The sequence below is a fragment of the Lonchura striata genome, chromosome 18 (genome assembly GCF_046129695.1).
Source record: "Lonchura striata isolate bLonStr1 chromosome 18, bLonStr1.mat, whole genome shotgun sequence".
Taxonomy (NCBI): Eukaryota; Metazoa; Chordata; class Aves; order Passeriformes; family Estrildidae; genus Lonchura; species Lonchura striata.
Genome location: NC_134620.1, coordinates 3802834 through 3819043, shown reverse-complemented (window position 1 = coordinate 3819043; position 16210 = coordinate 3802834). Strand labels below are relative to the sequence as shown.

Sequence of the window (16210 nt, the reverse complement as noted above, 5' to 3'; positions counted from 1 at the left end):
AAACCTAACACGGCTGAAGGAGTGTTAGGATAGCGCCCTGAGGCAGTTATTGATAACACCGCTGGGCTGGCTCGGTGCTCCCTGAGGCTCCTCAGGCGATTCCCGCCCTCAGCGCGCGCGGGGCCGTCCCCATGGCAACGCCGCGTGACGTCATCAGCGCGGGCCGTGACGCGCTCGGGCCGCGCGGGCGCGGGCGGCGCTGAGGGCGCTGAGGGCTCCGAGGGAGCGGAGCGGCGGCATGGCCGCGCCGTACCTGCAGCAGCCCAGCTTCCTGCTGGTGGGTGCGGGGCCACGGCCTCCTCCTGCCGCGGGGAATGGCCGCGGGAACGGGCCGGGCCGGGCGGGTCTCGGTGCGCGGGTGCTGTCCCGGCCCCTGCAGCCTCGGCTGTGCAGGAACGGGGGAGCGGCGCTCGGGGGGATTTTCGCACGTCATGGCCGCGGTAAGTGCTGTCCTGCCCGGCAGCCCTGATGGGATTTTCTTTGCGGTTCGTACCAGGCCACGCTGAAGGCGGATTGTGTCAACAAACCCTTCGCGCAGAGGTGCCGCGATCTGGAGACGCTGATCGAGGAGCTGCCTGCCAAGGTGAGCAGCCCCAGCTTCAGAACCTGGCTTCCTGGCAAGCTTCAGGGAACTGTTTTTTTATATTACTGCTTTGGTTGTTCCTCGCTGCCTTCCCAAGACAAGCTGTCGGGAACGGGCTGCCCAGGGAGGTGTGAGGGAAGGGCTGGATGTGGCTCTCGGTGCCATGGGCTGGTTGGCACGGTGGTGTCCGGTCACGGGATGGACTCGATGATCTCAGCTCTTTTCCAGCCTAACTGGTCCTGTGATTCTGAGTTTTGGGGGCCTGCAGTGAAACAGTGGGAATCCAGTGTTGCCAAGAATTGAGAGCCTTTTCTAGTCATTAAGTGGTTGTTTCATTTCACCACCCTTCATTGATACCTTTCAGCCTCAGTTTACAAAGAAAACTTGTTTTTAAAATATGGCAAACAACTGCAAGTGTTGCTGATGAGCATTGTTGCAACTTCAGTAGGATCAGAAATCAGGATAGGTCTCTCGTGATTGCCATGTATTAATGCAATGTTTTGAATGGATTATATGACCTGTGATAATCCAGAAACAGTCATAAATAAACGACAGACATATCTTTGTTTGTTCTAGTGCATGCAATAGAGATTGTCCAAGTGAGGAATTGTGTACATTAATTTCCTGTATCTGTTTTCCCTGAAGGAACTACATGGCATCTTCCCATGGCTGGTGGAGAGCATTTTTGGCAGCCTGGATGGCATCATCGTGGGCTGGAATCTTCGCTGCTTGCAAGGAAGAACAAATCCCAATGAATATTCTGTGGCTTTGGATTTCCTGGATCCCAGGTAAACTCATTCATTTCGGCACAGATGCAGAAATGGATTGGTGAACAAATGACCAGTGTTTGGCCTTTTTCCATTGTGCAAACCCAAGTTCACAGAAGTGAGGCAGCAGAGGGAATTTGCTGTGGGATTCATTTCTGATGCTTGTTTGCAGTGGCCCGATGATGAAGCTGGTTTACAAGCTCCAAGCAGAAGAGTACAGATATGATTTCCCAGTCTCATATCTTCCAGTGAGTAACTGAATTGTTTGTAAGAAGGGATGTATTGTCTGTGGAAGCTGTTTGCATGTACTTTATATCTACATTTCAGTATAGGCCAAAGTGTAGCCTCAGTGCTCCAGGTTTAGAGCAGACCCATTTCTTGAAATAACTCTTGAATGGAGCCATAAAATCTCTAGGAGATAGTGGTTCTCAGCAGATATGTGTGCTCAGCCAAGAAAGCTGCACTGTGATTCTTACTCTGTCCCCAGGGAGAGTTGTGTGGTTATTAGTAGTTGCAGGACTGAAAGTAGTTTTCTGAACTTATCCCAGAACAGTGCCTTCCCTGCCTGTGCTGTGTGCCTGTGTGTTTGAAGTCTGACTGCTCTCCTGGGTGTGAACTGTCACATTCCAGCAAAAGTGTTCATCTGCAGAGTTGTTTTGCTGTATTTCTTCTATTGCTGCCACCGACGTGCTATCTAGAAATTGGTTCAAATAATCCTACAGGCTTTGACAAAAGGAAAAAATAATTTAAATATATGGCAATTGCTGGTCCATAGCTCAGTTACCTGGACAAAACCAGCATCCAAACACCAGTACTCTGCTGCTCCCTCTCCAACTGGGAAACTCATGGTGAAAGCTTTTTTAAAAAAATACTGAAATTACATTTTAAAAATACTGAATACTTATTTTCAGGGAGAAAGTTGAGAGTTTTCTAAAGAGTTTTCCCTGCATTTGGACATAGAACTACTGCAATGCAATAAAATCACTGAGCTGAATGTAGAGATCATCCCAGAATGCTGGAATGCAGAATCTCACTGTCTGAAAAAATACTTTGCAATATGCTGAATACCCAGATTAATATTTTGTTACTCTGTCTTACAGGGCCCTGTGAAGGCTTCAATACAAGAGCAAGTTCTACCAGAATGCTCTTTATACCACAACAAAGTCCAGTTTCCTTCATCTGGTGGTTTAGGTTTGAATTTGGCTCTTAGTATCCTTTTAATTGTTGAGTATCTAATTAAAAAAAAAAATCTAAAACAGAGATCATGAGTGTTTCCGTTCTACATTTATTATCTATGGGGTAGATCATGGTCATGCTGAAGAGTTTGTGCTGATTAGAAATTTTTAGATTACAGTTTAAAATAAACTTGTCTTCTTATAAACCCTTGTTGGAGGAATTTCTGGCCTTAATCAAGTCAACAGAATTCCCAGTGTTTCTCAGTAGAGCCTGTATTTCACAATTTTTGTTTTTGTAACTGCTTGGAGTTTATACAATATGGTAGGAAAAGGGCATGTTCACTTTGCACCTAGAGTACTTTTGGAAGCAGTGTAGCCATAGCTGTGCTGGTTTCAGTTTGAAATAGTCAGATGTGCCAAGAGTAGCCCAAACACCCTTTGTCACACAGAGAACACCTCAGTTACCAATGTTTCAGTCAGCTGGCGAACAAGAAGCCAAGGCTGAATTTGCTCAAAAGCTCTAGCAAGGTACTTTAGCATTGAGAAAGTACAAATGTAGTGTCTATTCAGCATCTCCCAATATCTAACAGCTGTACCTGCTTTTTATTATGTGATCCCTAACTCTGTTCTTCCAGATCCATTTGAATATTACATGTTTTACTTTGCAATTAGTTTGATTACACAGAAGGTAAGTATCTTTCACATTTTTTCCCTTAAAATAATACTGGCCTTTCTCCATAGTACTCTAAGAGCTGCTAGGCTGCTGTGTAGCTAAGTTAACATCAGTTTCATCTGTTCTCTTGGAATTTGTTATTGCTTTGGTTCACTTGGTGATCCAAGACTGGATAATAAACAAAATACCCACCTTGGACACACCAGTAAGCAGTGTCATGCCAACAAGGAGCAGGCAGTGGATTCCAAATGGTTTCTCTTCCCCTGTACCCAGCAAGGATTTCTCTACAGTCAGACCACAGCTTGGTGCTGTGATTCTTTGGTTCCTCTGCCTGTTGTTACTTCTCTTCTGCTTGGTTACAGTCATTGCTGTAGCACCCCTTCTCTGACAGCTCATTTTCCTTTGCTCCAGGGGCTCTTTGCTGCCAGTTCACCCTTTCTAACCATTGGGCTTCTGGTTTTTTATTCCGAGGGGGTCTGCCATCACCCCCCAGCACTGGCTTAAAGCAGCAGTGTTTAAGCCTAGGTGTATCCTGTGTGTCTCTTACAGAACTCACCTGTCACCCATCATGTCAGCCCTTCCAACAGTGCTTATTTCATCCTGGTGGACACGTACCTCAAGTGTTTCCTACCCACAGAAGGAAGTGTCCTTCCTCCACCTTCTTCAAATCCTGGAGGAGCCATCCCTTCCCCTACTCCCAGGTAATGGCTCCAGTGTCAGGGCAAACTGTGGGAACAGTGCAGGCAAAATATGGCTTGTTGGAACAAAATCAAACAAGTAGAAAACACCTCCATACTTCATATGTATGTACTTATTCCATAGGAACAGTGATGCAGTGTTTGCTTATAGTTAGAGTTGAAGTGATTAGCAATTACAGGAAGTTGCAGAGCTTTGAAATATGTAATCAATTATGCAGTTTGAAATACTGTTTTAAAGTTTATAAAATACTGATTAAAAGCAGTGATACATCCCTACATCCCCCTGTACTGCACCAAGCCCTCCTGATTCTGTAATTCCATGTATTTGTCCTCCAAGGTCCCCAGCAGTGCCTTTCTCCTCCTATGGCATGCACCACACCAGCCTGCTGAAGCGGCACATTGCCCACCAGCCCTCTGTGAACGCTGACCCAGCCTCCCAGGAGATCTGGAGATCAGAAACACTGCTTCAGGTACCTGGCATTTAAGGAAGGAAATGCCCTGCAACGTTTTTTTCTGCTCACTGTGGGATCTCTTGTTTTTAAAGCAGAAGCAGAAAGGCCAGTTTGCTTTAGCTTGGTTTTGGAATTGAGCAGTGCAGCTGTTGCTTCCTGTAATGCAACAAAGAATCACTGTGAAGCTGTTAAGTTGTAGCTTAGAAAGGCACTTAATATCTTTTCTTAGACTCAGGATGTATCAACTGATCTCAGGCATTTGAGTATTGTTTTCTGGAAAAGTTTCTGCATTTGATTTTCTTTTTATCTTACATCAATTCTGTGCTCTATGCAAAGGCAAGGGTTAAACACAGCCATATTGGTTTTGTTCATTATCAAGGGAAGCAAAAGAAAATTTGGATTTAGCAGTTGTTCTGAAACAAGTTCCTATCATGTTGCTGAGCTGACTAATTGATGCCTGGCTAAGAGTTTGTCATGTCAGCCATTGGCATGATAACCTGAAACATCTGGAAGAGGTGCTGTCTATTTACCAGTACACCTTAGTTTTCTACCGTGGTCTTCCTTGTACTTATCTTCTGACTGACAGTGTGGGATTACTTCTCTTTCCCTAGCTGAGAAAATATTTGTTTTGCAGATCTTTGTTGAAATGTGGCTTCATCATTATTCACTGGAAATGTATCAGAAAATGCAGTCCCCTCACGTCAAGGTAATAGTTTGTACTGCACTTGTGAGCATCACCTGGTGGTTGAGCTCTTACCTTGGGGTAAATTTCCAATTCTGTGCAGAATTTATTTTTGTATATTGGTCTGAAGGAAAGAAATAACTTACCAGAGTATCTACATAAGTGTGCCAGAGTTGATAATCCAGTTACAAAGAATGTTGTGAATAAGTGTGTCATCCAGATTTGCCTTCATTGCAGAAGTTGTGTTAGTTTTGTTCTGGTTTTTGTTTCCTTTTTTTTATTTTTTTGTTCAAAATGAGTTTGTGGGATGATCACAACAATCTGAATATCAATATCAAAGTACCAATGACTGAGAAGATGCCACTATAAAACCATTGTATTAAATCCCACTGGGGCAACATGACTGCTAAAAATAGCTAAAATTGATTTCCAGCAGAGATAGCAACTGTTACTGAAACACCAATTAGTAATTTCTAACATCCATAACCATTTTTAGCCTAAATCCAAATTGTAAAATATCTTTCTAAACTGCTGTTTTTGTTTCATGTTCCAAAATATGCTTTTCACCATAATGGTGTCAGAAGCAGTTCTGTAGCTACAGAATTTGGATTATCTAACAAGCTCTTGCTCAGATAATACACTGTTGTAAGCAGTTTGTGGTGGCCTGTTCAGTAACAAACTACTGCATGTAAGAAGTAAGTAAATGTTGGGGAGGCTAAGATTGAAGGCATTATAAATGTAAAGGGAATTTGAAGGAGAAAATATTGATCCTCTGAATTCCCTCTGGGTCACAGTGGGACTTTCATAGAAGGGGAGAGATAATAAAAACTACTCAGGATTTATTCCTGTGTGGAAGTGCAATATGGGAATTGATTGAAAAATTCTAATCCTTCACTCCACAGGATATGAAATAAAACACATTTATATTTTGCTAGGGAAAAACATTGGAGAGCTGAAATGTGATGGGTTTTGTCTTTTATTCTCAAAGTTGAGGTCAAAATGCAAACTCACTAATGTTGCAAAGTCTCCACTTGGGACTCCCAGCAGCATGGCTGTGCACCTGTGATGGAAAGGCTTTGCTTGAAGTACCTTTGGTCTGTCTGTCTGTCCAGTCTCTGTGCATCAAGCGCTGTGCTTAGGCCAGAAATGATGATTGCTTTAAACTTCTCTCCTCTGTTCACCCTCTGTATTTCAGATGCTTTCTTCTAGCACTAGGGAGCAGCAGTTGCAGACAATGACTCTGCACGTTATGGTGGAGTAGGGCCTAGGTAGAGCTTACAGTTCTCTGAAATCAGCACTTCAGGATCCTCCACAAGGTGTGTTGAGCCACAACCTGAGGCCATTACTCCCTGATGGTATTTTAGTTTCATCTTTGATGGGAAGTAATCATGAATATGTAAAATAGGAAGTCTTCCTCTTTGTGGGGGTGGAACAGTGGAATGGGGGACTGGAGTTCCCCATGAGATACATAAATGGATGAAGGATCTGTCCTGCAGGTCTGAGGAAAGGTTCCAGGTCAGTTGGGGGCAGGAATGTTCATTAGCCTGTGATGCTTAAACTGAACTTTGTAGATTGGATGGGCTGAGGGAGAGCAGTCTGCCTTGTAGTTCCTCAGATGAACAAGTAGAACATCCAAAACTGTAAGTTTTGTTATAACATAAACATTAAAGACCTTGACTGGAAACCCAAGATGGCCCTGTGCCTTATTCTTGAAATTATCGATAATCAGGTTCACTTGATAGCATTTAACTTCTGTGTGTTTAGGAGGAAGGGTAATTAGTGGCCACTCAGTGCTGGATCTAGAGCTGTTTGACCATCAGTGATTTGAAATGGCTGCATATCTGTTTTGGAAGGTGGGATGAAGTTCTGCAGAACTTGCTTGCTCTTTGTCCAGCAGCCGGATTTGTTTGCTTTCATGGGCCAAGACAGATCTCAGATAAATAACTTTCTTGAGAAGAAGAGTCATAGATTTTTCCTTAAGCCTTGGTAATGTCATCACTTCCCTTTATAAGTAGAAGGCAGTGGAATGTGAATGAATAGCAAACAATTTCTTTTGAGAAGATACATTACAGCTTTGAATTCTGCTTGGGTCTGCTGTGAACCTGAGGTTGATGCTATTTGCTATGCTGTCATTGTTTTCCCTTTTAATTCAACTATTTTCCAATTCTTTTGTCTGTTTTTTTCTCTCTGATGATCTAGAGTCCAAGTGTGCAGCATCTTTTTTCCTATTCCCTTCTGCTGTTACCACAAGAAACACTTAAAAAGAAGTAGTTTGATAAAACTTTATGCAATGCTTCCTGACCTTCCAATGCCAGGTGTCCAGCCCCCAGCACTGCACGTGGAACAGCCATGAAAATCCAGGGGGTTGCAGATTCCTGTGGCAGGGAAGTCAGTTTGGAAGCAGACAAGCCTGCAGTAACAATCCTGCCACTCCAAGGGTGTGAAACCAAAAGCTGCCAAACTTGCAACAGAGGAGATGGGGTAGAGGCTGTTTAAAGACAGCAGAGGTGTGATCTGGAGAGTTAGTTTAGATGCCTGACAACAGTCATTGGGGTCTGTGTAGTGTACATTTTTTGTTTTATGTTTTTTCATTAATTTCATACATGTGTGTCACTGTTGCTACAGTATCCTCTTCACTGCCATAGTCAGAAAATACTGCTCAGGTTGTTCCTTCAAGGAGGGATCTGGCTGAGGCTTGCAGAGACTTCAGTGTTATGGCAAGTTGCCTTTTGCATCAGCATATAGTACTGTGCTAGGTATGTCTTTGCCTTTTTAGATGTGTAATGCTTCCCTAACGGCAAAAGTAATTTCCTCTTTTGAGGAAATTCACAAGACCTGCAGCCTTCCCAAATAAATGGCCTTTAAGTAGAGAGAAGACACAGATTTCTCTGGACAGGAAAGTCCAATCTGAGTTTCTTCCACATACAAACTGTGCTTCTTCAGCAGAACAGGAAGAAATGACAAAGCTTTCAAAATAGATATAAAAAAGCTTGCAGAATATTGCTCTTTTACCCCATTTTTAACAAACAGTGTGTAAATACTTGTTGCTGCAGTTCAATTCACTTCTGAAATGGGGGATTTATTTGGCAAAAGCTCCATATCCCCCACCAGTCCTTGCTCTGAGCTCAGCAAAGAGAGCAGCCAGTTTTTTTGACACCTGCTCCCAGTTGTATTTCCAAGCTGATAAAGTGTAAGAAATACTATGGAATCAAATTACTGAACACCAGAAAAAGAGGATACTGTGGCTGCAGTTGTTATTGTGATATGTTGTCCCTGACTGTATTTGTGATGTTCATTTATCCCCCCACCCTTCTTCCTTGGGCTCATTCTCACTTTTTTTTTTCTCTTGCTCTCTTCTCTCCTTTTTTCCCTCCCCCCTTCCTTTTTGTTTCTGTTGTCTCAGCTGGAGGTTCTCCACTACCGACTCAGTATCTCCAGTAAACACCACGGTAGTCCTGCCCAATCCAGCTACCAGGCCCTCCACGCATACCAAGTATTACCATCTTTTCATTTTGTTTCCTTTTTAAGAATCTTGTTCCATCATATAATCTGCCAAGTGTATTGGTGCTGGCTGTACAGCAGCTTCTTCTGCCAAGGTGTGGTTTTATAATTTGAGAACATGGCATTGAAATTCACCAAATTGCTCAGTGAAACAGATACTGAGAGTTATTAGCAAAGGTCATGGAGAAAAGAGTTAAACTCTAGCATGTGATGAGGACTACTTGGAAACTCTGTTTCTAGAGATGCATTCTTGCAATGTAAGACTGACCAGCTATGCTGTTTTTTGACACCAAAGCTGTCTCCACCAATGGCAGATTTCTGCCTCTCACACAGTAGTCATTTAAGCAAACCTTGCGTGGAAGAAAAGATCAGAATTTGCATGGCTGTCACCCAGATTAAGGTAGGTAACATCTGGGGGTTTTTAGCCAAGGAAATGTCATTGGATAATACTAAATTTGTGGTGGAAATGTCAATTTGGCTGTCCACTTTTGCAAAAGCACAAGTGGTACATTTGCAGATTGTTCAGGAAATGTGCATGCAAAAACATTCCTGTTGGAACAGATTGCTGATTCCTCTTTTCCTACTTCAGCCCTTTATTCATTGGGTTTTCATGTTGGGAATGGGGAGGGTTGAGCTTATGTACTGTGAAGCTCTTCAGCACTACATGGCATTTCCCTGCTCTTTAATCCTTTTTTTTTGTTTTGTTTTCATTAAGTACTGTGATATCTCAAGGTGCTGTTTAGAAAGGAACACAGAAAGTACTATTTTAAATCTTTTTTACTGTTATATTTATTTAGTTATTGTATTAAGAATTAACAGTGGCACACATCCATCCTGTACAAAAAGAAAAAAGTTTGACAACAAAAACAGTTGTGGGGAAAGGTAGTTTTTAAACCAGTGACATTCATAATGGTGGTGATCCAGACTAAGAGGAAATTGTAAGAACTGCTATGTGGAGAAACTACTAACATCGTCCAAAATTGTGTTGAAATAGGGTGGTTTTGTAAATTCCAAAGGTACCTTCAGGGGGGGCTTGGGATTTTTAAAATTGCACCCTTTCAAGGCCTGTAGCAGAATACTCAGTCTCTCTAATTGCTGCGGAGATCCTGGTCCAAACTCCAAGGACCACATGACTTCTTGGCATTTTACCTTCTTGTATAAACTCATCAGGACTGTAGAAAATGTGCTGATACAAATTGGAACTGTCAAAAACAAGCCCAGCCTTCATTATAAGTGGTAAAGCTTATCCCTCTCTTAGAAGAGTCTCAGGTCTGGCTGCACTACAGGACTGTGTCTGTCATGGAGCCTGGAGTGAATGTCAGTGTATTCAAAATCTTAGAGTGTAAAAAGACATTTGCTTTGCCTCAGGCATTGCTGAGAAAGGACATAAAGACAGACATAGACAAACACTCCCTCCCTGCCTCAAGCATCTTGCAGCTAATCCAATATACCTTTCCAGCACTTTCCATTATATTTGCAGCTGTAACTTACATTTCATGTACATTATTCTTCTCAATTTTTGTGAAACAGAATACAAATCTCAAAATCTGCCTTTAGTGGTGGGTTGATGTTAGTTCACTACTCTTAGAGCAGATGACAGTAGCAAAGGAGTTTGTGCTTTGAACCAGCACTTCTTTGCCTTGTTCACCTCCCTGCTGTATCAAACACGCACTTCTCATTAGTAACATCACTGTGGCTCACCATCCCTCCTTGTGCTGCTCCCACCCAGGCTGTTCTGCCCCTGAGGGTGTTGGAACCAGCAGGATCTCACAGGACTCAAAACAGTTCCTATTCTTACTGTAACTGTCTAGGATTGTTCTCTCCTGTAAGGCCAATGAGTACCAGCATAGGAAGGAGAACTCAGTACAGCCAGCCATGAGTATAAGCAAAGGACCTGCTGTGCTTCTGCAGCAAGGAACTTATAGCCATAATGAAAGGCTGAATATTCTTTTTCCAAAAAGGGTAAGTCAAAATCTACAAGTTATTCTGTTCTTTAAAGCTAGCCCAAAATTCAGTGCATTAGAGTACTGTAGATAACTTTTCTTACAATCCAAATATGCTGCTGTTTCTTAGTGAACTGATGGCAGAAGACTGGTGCAGCTTGTCCTGGGGAGCAAACCTGTCCAAAATCAGGTGGCACAAAACTGTGGTGAAGAACCTAGAAGGAAAAGAGCATTTCCTTCCTGTATTTCAATCTGAGAATATAATTTTCCTGAATTCCCTGGACATTTAACAAATGACACTCATTGTGTGCCTCTCTTTTGGTTTGAATCTAGGAGTCATTCAAGCCCACTGAAGAGCATGTGCTAGTGGTGAGACTGCTTGTGAAACATCTGCATGCTTTCAGCAACAGCCTGAAACCAGAGCCTCTCTCCCCTTCAGCCCACTCCCACACAGCCAGCCCACTGGAGGAGTTTAAAAGGTTGGTACATGGGCATGTCTCTGAAATGTATAGAACTGAAAAGCTGAGCTTTCTCCATGAAAATCTCAGCTTTCTTTGAGAGGTTGAATTAGTCTGTTTTGATGCTAACTACAGAAGTACATTATTAAAAGTATGAGAGAACTGATGGATTATGTTTCTCACATCCTCTGAGGGAGGGCAGCTTCAGGAGCAACTATTGCACTAGTCTATAGAGAAAAGAAAATGCTACCAGAGGATGCTGGCCAAAGTTAGTTTAGTACTTGGTATTTAATAAATTTGAGTTGGAATTCAAAGGCTTGAAGTAGTTTCAGTTAAAAAAGAACAAATTTTGCTCAGTTCTTTATCTATTTGCATTTGTGAAAGCGTGTTGGGTTGTTGGTTGGTAGGGTTGGGTGTTTTGATTTTAAAATTTGCTGCCAGTTTATACACGTGACTATCTTTGAATCTTTTTGCAGGGTTGTGATTCCTCGGTTTGTCCAGGAGAAGCTTTATATCTTTTTGCAACACTGTTTTGGCCACTGGCCTCTGGATGCCTCCTTCAGAGCAGTATGTACTTGCTTCTCCACTTACTCTATACTCAAAAGAACTAGTTATTAGTTACTAGAACTAGTTATTAGTTATTGCTGTTCAGCAGCTGTTTCTTGGTCTTTTCATCTCTTTTCTAGACCAGTAGAATTCTGTATATAACAAATACAAAAATTAACACAAAACCCTTCCTGACTTCCTTTCCAAACAAGTATTGGCACTCATGTGGGTTTATGTGTGATTTTGCTTAGGTTCTTGAGATGTGGCTGAGTTACCTGCAGCCCTGGAGGTACGCGCCTGAAAAGCCCCCACAAAGCACGGAGCCTTTGCCTCGCAGCGTCTCGGAGAAATGGTGAGGAGGGGAGCAGCTGGGACTGATCTGAGCCAAACCTCAAGGAGGTCCTGAGTAAACCAGCAGGATTTCAGCAACTGTGCACCAACCTGAGCTAAATTCCTATATAAGACTAAAGAATGATCTCTTAGAATACTAGTTTTTGATTTGAGAGCATTCTTTTGTCTCAGTGTAAATTGACTATCTTTCCAGAGACAGGGTAAAACATTCCCTTAGTAGCTTATTTGGTAGAAGACAAAATAACACTTCTTTAAATACCTGTACTCACAAATCCTGTGCTCACTTTGACAGGGCTGCCTTCATTCAAGAAAACTTGCTCATGTATACCAAGCTGTTTGTGGGATTTCTGAACAGAGCTCTTCGAACAGACTTGGTCAGTCCAAAAAATGCCCTCATGGTGTTCCGAGTAGCTAAAGTCTTTGCTCAGCCCAATCTAGCTGAAATGATCCTGAAAGGTAAAAGGATATTTTGACATCTTGTGTTGTCCTGTCTCAATCTTTCTTCACAGTAGTTACATCTCATCTCAGAAGTACTGAGGTGAATGGACTTCTCTCCCATTTTTCAGGCTATTTTGCCATTCAAAAGTCTGTCTTCACTAATGCCTGTCAATTGGTTTAGTAAGTCTACAGTTCTCTTCTAATCACCATAGATAGCATTTCACAATTTTTCTTTAAAGAATAAAGAACCCAATTATAATTGTTAGGTTTTCTTACGCTTGTATTATTTCATTATATACTTCAGAATTTAAACTTTATATATCTCTGAGAGTTTGTGTACTTAGTAAGAGAGTCATGCATGTATTTCAGGATAATTAGGATATGGTGAATTTGGGAGTAGTGAGATTTGACAAGTATCAATGTCTGAAATATGTTTCTCCCCTGCTTTTTGTTGAAAAATGTTACAAATTTAAAATGCTGCTTTGTATGGTCTGCATTAAATGCACGCTGACATTTTCTGCTCTGGGCAGAGAGAAGTAAATCATGAACACTAATTAAGGCCTCCTTCCCCTTAGAACTCTCTCTCTAAATAAAACTGCCTAGCAGCCTTAAGGCAGCTGGGCCTTTCCCAGCAAGACCAGTATTATGTAACCATCTTCAGTGCTTTTTCCAAATTCTAGGAGAACAGTTATTCCTGGAGCCAGAACTTGTGATTCCCCACCGTCAACACCGACTCTTTATGAGCCCCACTCTTGGTGGCAGTTTTCTGTCATCACGGTCTCCAGCTGTTACAGATGCCTCATTTAAGGTGAAGAGTCATGTTTACAGCCTGGAAGGACAGGACTTCCAGTATAAACAGATGTTTGGCACAGAAGTCAGGAATTTGGTAAGCAACAAGCTCCTTTGCACCTGCCTTTCTACTGTGACAGATGTTTCTCAGTGCTGAGCACCCATATCAGAAGTTAAAAGCAGAAAACGTCACACCCTGCATTACTGAATAGTTTGCTGACAAGGACTTCTGGACCCTGAGGGGTCTCAGTCCAGCACAGCTGTAAAAATATGCTTCTCTTTGATAAATAATAAGTTAATGTAGCAGCTTGCTGCCTTGGAGCAGTGTATGGTATTTCCTCTCAAACATGCTTACTGTGATCTGATTGATCAGTAGCTACAAGCAGCTGAAGAACCTGAGCAGCACTCAGATTTCTTAAATGCTTCAACAGAACTGCCTCTACCCTACTGGAAATCTAGCTAACAGTCAGCACAAATCCATATGCACTAAGGGAGTGAGTTTGCTGGGATTGCTCTCACTTTCAGCTGCCAAGGCACAGTTTTATCCATGTATTGATACTTAGTAGTCCTTTATCTTTGTCCCACACAATTTTTGTTTTTTGTTTTAGGTGTTAAAGCTGGCCCAGTTAATTTGTCAGGCACAGCAGACAGCAAAGTCCATATCAGACCATTCTGCAGAGACAATGGCCAGCCAGTCCTTCTTCTCATGGTTTAGATTCACACCATCTGAGATGAATGGTTCTTACACAGGCAATGACCTTGATGAAATTGGGCAGGACAGTATCAAAAAAACAGATGAATATTTAGAGAAGGCACTGGAATATTTCTGCCAGATCTTTAAGGTAAGTAACATCTTTCTAAGAACTTAGCGGCAAGAACAAGAGTCAGGATTCATCAAATATATGTCTGTGTCTCTTATACTATGTGGGGTCACAAAGCTGTCCAGTAAATTCTAACATCTCAACTTTACCTGCTTCAGAACCCATTTTCAATATAGATGGAGTTAGGTGTTCTAAATTTCTAAGTATCAAACCTTCTTTGTTTAAGTGATGACTCTTTTGGACTGTATAATTTATACCAAGGCTGTCCTCTTGTTTCCAAACAGGCAATTTAAAAAACTCTCCCATATTTTCTAAATGTAGAGCTGTAAAAATACAACTGCAGCTGTGGACGAACTGTTAAACTTAAAAATAACAGGTTAATTTCTCTGCAGCCACACTCCCTTGTACAGAATTGCCCTAGGAGACAGCTCTTTGATACTCCTTGGGAGCTAAGGGAGATATAAGCCAGAGCACTAATCTAGAATTGGACAAGTACAACAAATCTGGAGAGGTTTATCTTGTTTTAATGTCTGAGGTGTTATTAAGCAGTTCTTGGTATCTGAGCTGCCTGTCAAAGACTTCCAATGCTACTGAGTAAGTGAGAAATAAATTAAATAGGGTGTGGATCAAATACTTGCTTTAGAACTGTGTTATTCTTGTGTAGCTGAGTGAAGCCCAGCTGACCCAGATGATGATGAAGTGTGGGACAGCTCAGGATGAGAATGGAAAAAAACAGCTTCCAGACTGCATTGCAAGTGAGAACGGCCTCATCCTTACACCCCTTGGCAGGTACCAGGTGAGAGAAAAACAATCCCATATCACTGCCTAGGCTGTTCTTGAAAAAACACCTTCTCCTATGACAAAGAGAAATGAAACTTACCTGGGGCTAAGAGAGGTGCCAGTGGAAAGGTGTTTCAGATGGGAGCTGCAGGACCAGGTGTTTATTTTCCCATTTCTAGATCATAAATGGCTTACGTAGGTTTGAGCTGCAGTACCAGGGGGACGCTGAGCTCCAGCCCATCCGCAGCTACGAGAACGCAGCCCTGGTCCGGCTCCTGTTCCGCCTGTCCTCCGCACTCAACGACAGGGTGAGCACACACTGCCCTCCTGGGCCTCCCTCTGCACATTCTCCACCTCCACCACTGCCCTCCTGGGCCTCCCTCTGCACATTCTCCACCTCCACCACTGCCCTCCTGGGCCTCCCTCTGCACATTCCTGTTCCTGTCCACCTCCACTGCTGCCCTCCTGGGCCTCCCTCTGCACATTCCTGTTCCTGTCCACCTCCACCGCTGCCCTCCTGGGCCTCCCTCTGCACATTCCTGTCCCTGTCCACCTCTGCCTATGGGACACTTTGTTCATTTTCACTCATCTTCTTCAGTGGGGTCTGGATGGATATTTCCTAGTAGCATGAGGCCTGCTTCTCTACCTGCAATTCTGCTTTTCATACACAAAACACTACAAATGTGATTTATTAAGGGACTCATGGTTGATGAACAGGGGAGTAACATTCAGAGTGAATGCTTCTAAACAGGAAAAGCAAATTTTCTTAGTTATGAAAACACAAGGTGAGTCTGCACCAAGACAGTTCTGCTGTTTAATAAAAGTGCAGTTTGATCCCACCATTTCCTATAATCCTCATTATCTACATGAAGAAAATAATAAAATAAGTTACTTTATGACAGCATTTGCAGGAGGACACTAACTTTAAAATGCATCTTCCCTCAGTTTGCTGATCAGATGGAGATGCTTTGCTCCAGGGACGATTTTGTGGGCAGACTCTGTCGCTATCATCTGACCAACCCCCAGCTCGTACAGAAAATCAGGTACAGCCCCGTGGTGAGGGACAGAACGAGCCAGAACTGGGGACCCAGGATCAGTCTGAGGTTTCTGGCCAGCTACAGGACTCTGATCTCTTTGCTGATGATCTACTTCCTTGCATCCTGGTTTTATGTGGGGCCAGTTGGCTGCACATTCATGATCCTAACTGGATATTTCCTTTATGCTGTAATAATGACTTTTTTCTTTGAAGGATGGAAACCACATGAACACTAGTTTCCTCTTCCTGGCTTCTAGTAATAAATGTTTTAAGGATGAGCCTGAGATTCCATGACTAAAATGTTTAATTATATCAGCTCTTCCTAAAATATTTTTTAATACTGAAGTTAATGGAGTTTTATAAACATTGATGTGGCCTTGTAGAGATAATCAATGTAAATTTTATTTTTATAAAAGTGTTCCTGTAGACTCGAGTGAATTTGTTTGGGTTTTTTTGAGGGGGGAAGAATGAGCCATGAGTATTTATAAAACTGCAGTCATGCCACAGGTGGATCCCA

General features: G+C 42.5%; 1 protein-coding gene across 2 annotated transcripts; it reads left to right on the top strand.

Moving 5' to 3' along the window:
* Positions 1-162: 162 nt before the first annotated feature.
* SMPD4 (sphingomyelin phosphodiesterase 4) lies at positions 163-16126 on the top strand. 2 transcript variants are annotated; one of them, XM_077787125.1, is made up of 19 exons: positions 163-277; positions 497-583; positions 1229-1371; positions 1523-1598; positions 2451-2559; positions 3161-3213; positions 3748-3899; positions 4234-4366; positions 4983-5054; positions 8827-8931; positions 10808-10953; positions 11409-11499; positions 11730-11830; positions 12122-12285; positions 12948-13153; positions 13665-13898; positions 14542-14673; positions 14837-14965; positions 15603-16126. In XM_077787125.1, the coding sequence occupies exons 1-19, from the start codon at positions 239-241 to the stop codon at positions 15927-15929; spliced, it is 2499 nt and encodes an 832-aa protein (XP_077643251.1). In that variant the 5' UTR covers positions 163-238; the 3' UTR covers positions 15930-16126. The 2 variants fall into 2 exon arrangements, with proteins under 2 accessions (XP_077643251.1, XP_021405537.1); XM_021549862.3 differs by lacking the exon at positions 8827-8931 and adding an exon at positions 8434-8523.
* Positions 16127-16210: the final 84 nt, after the last annotated feature.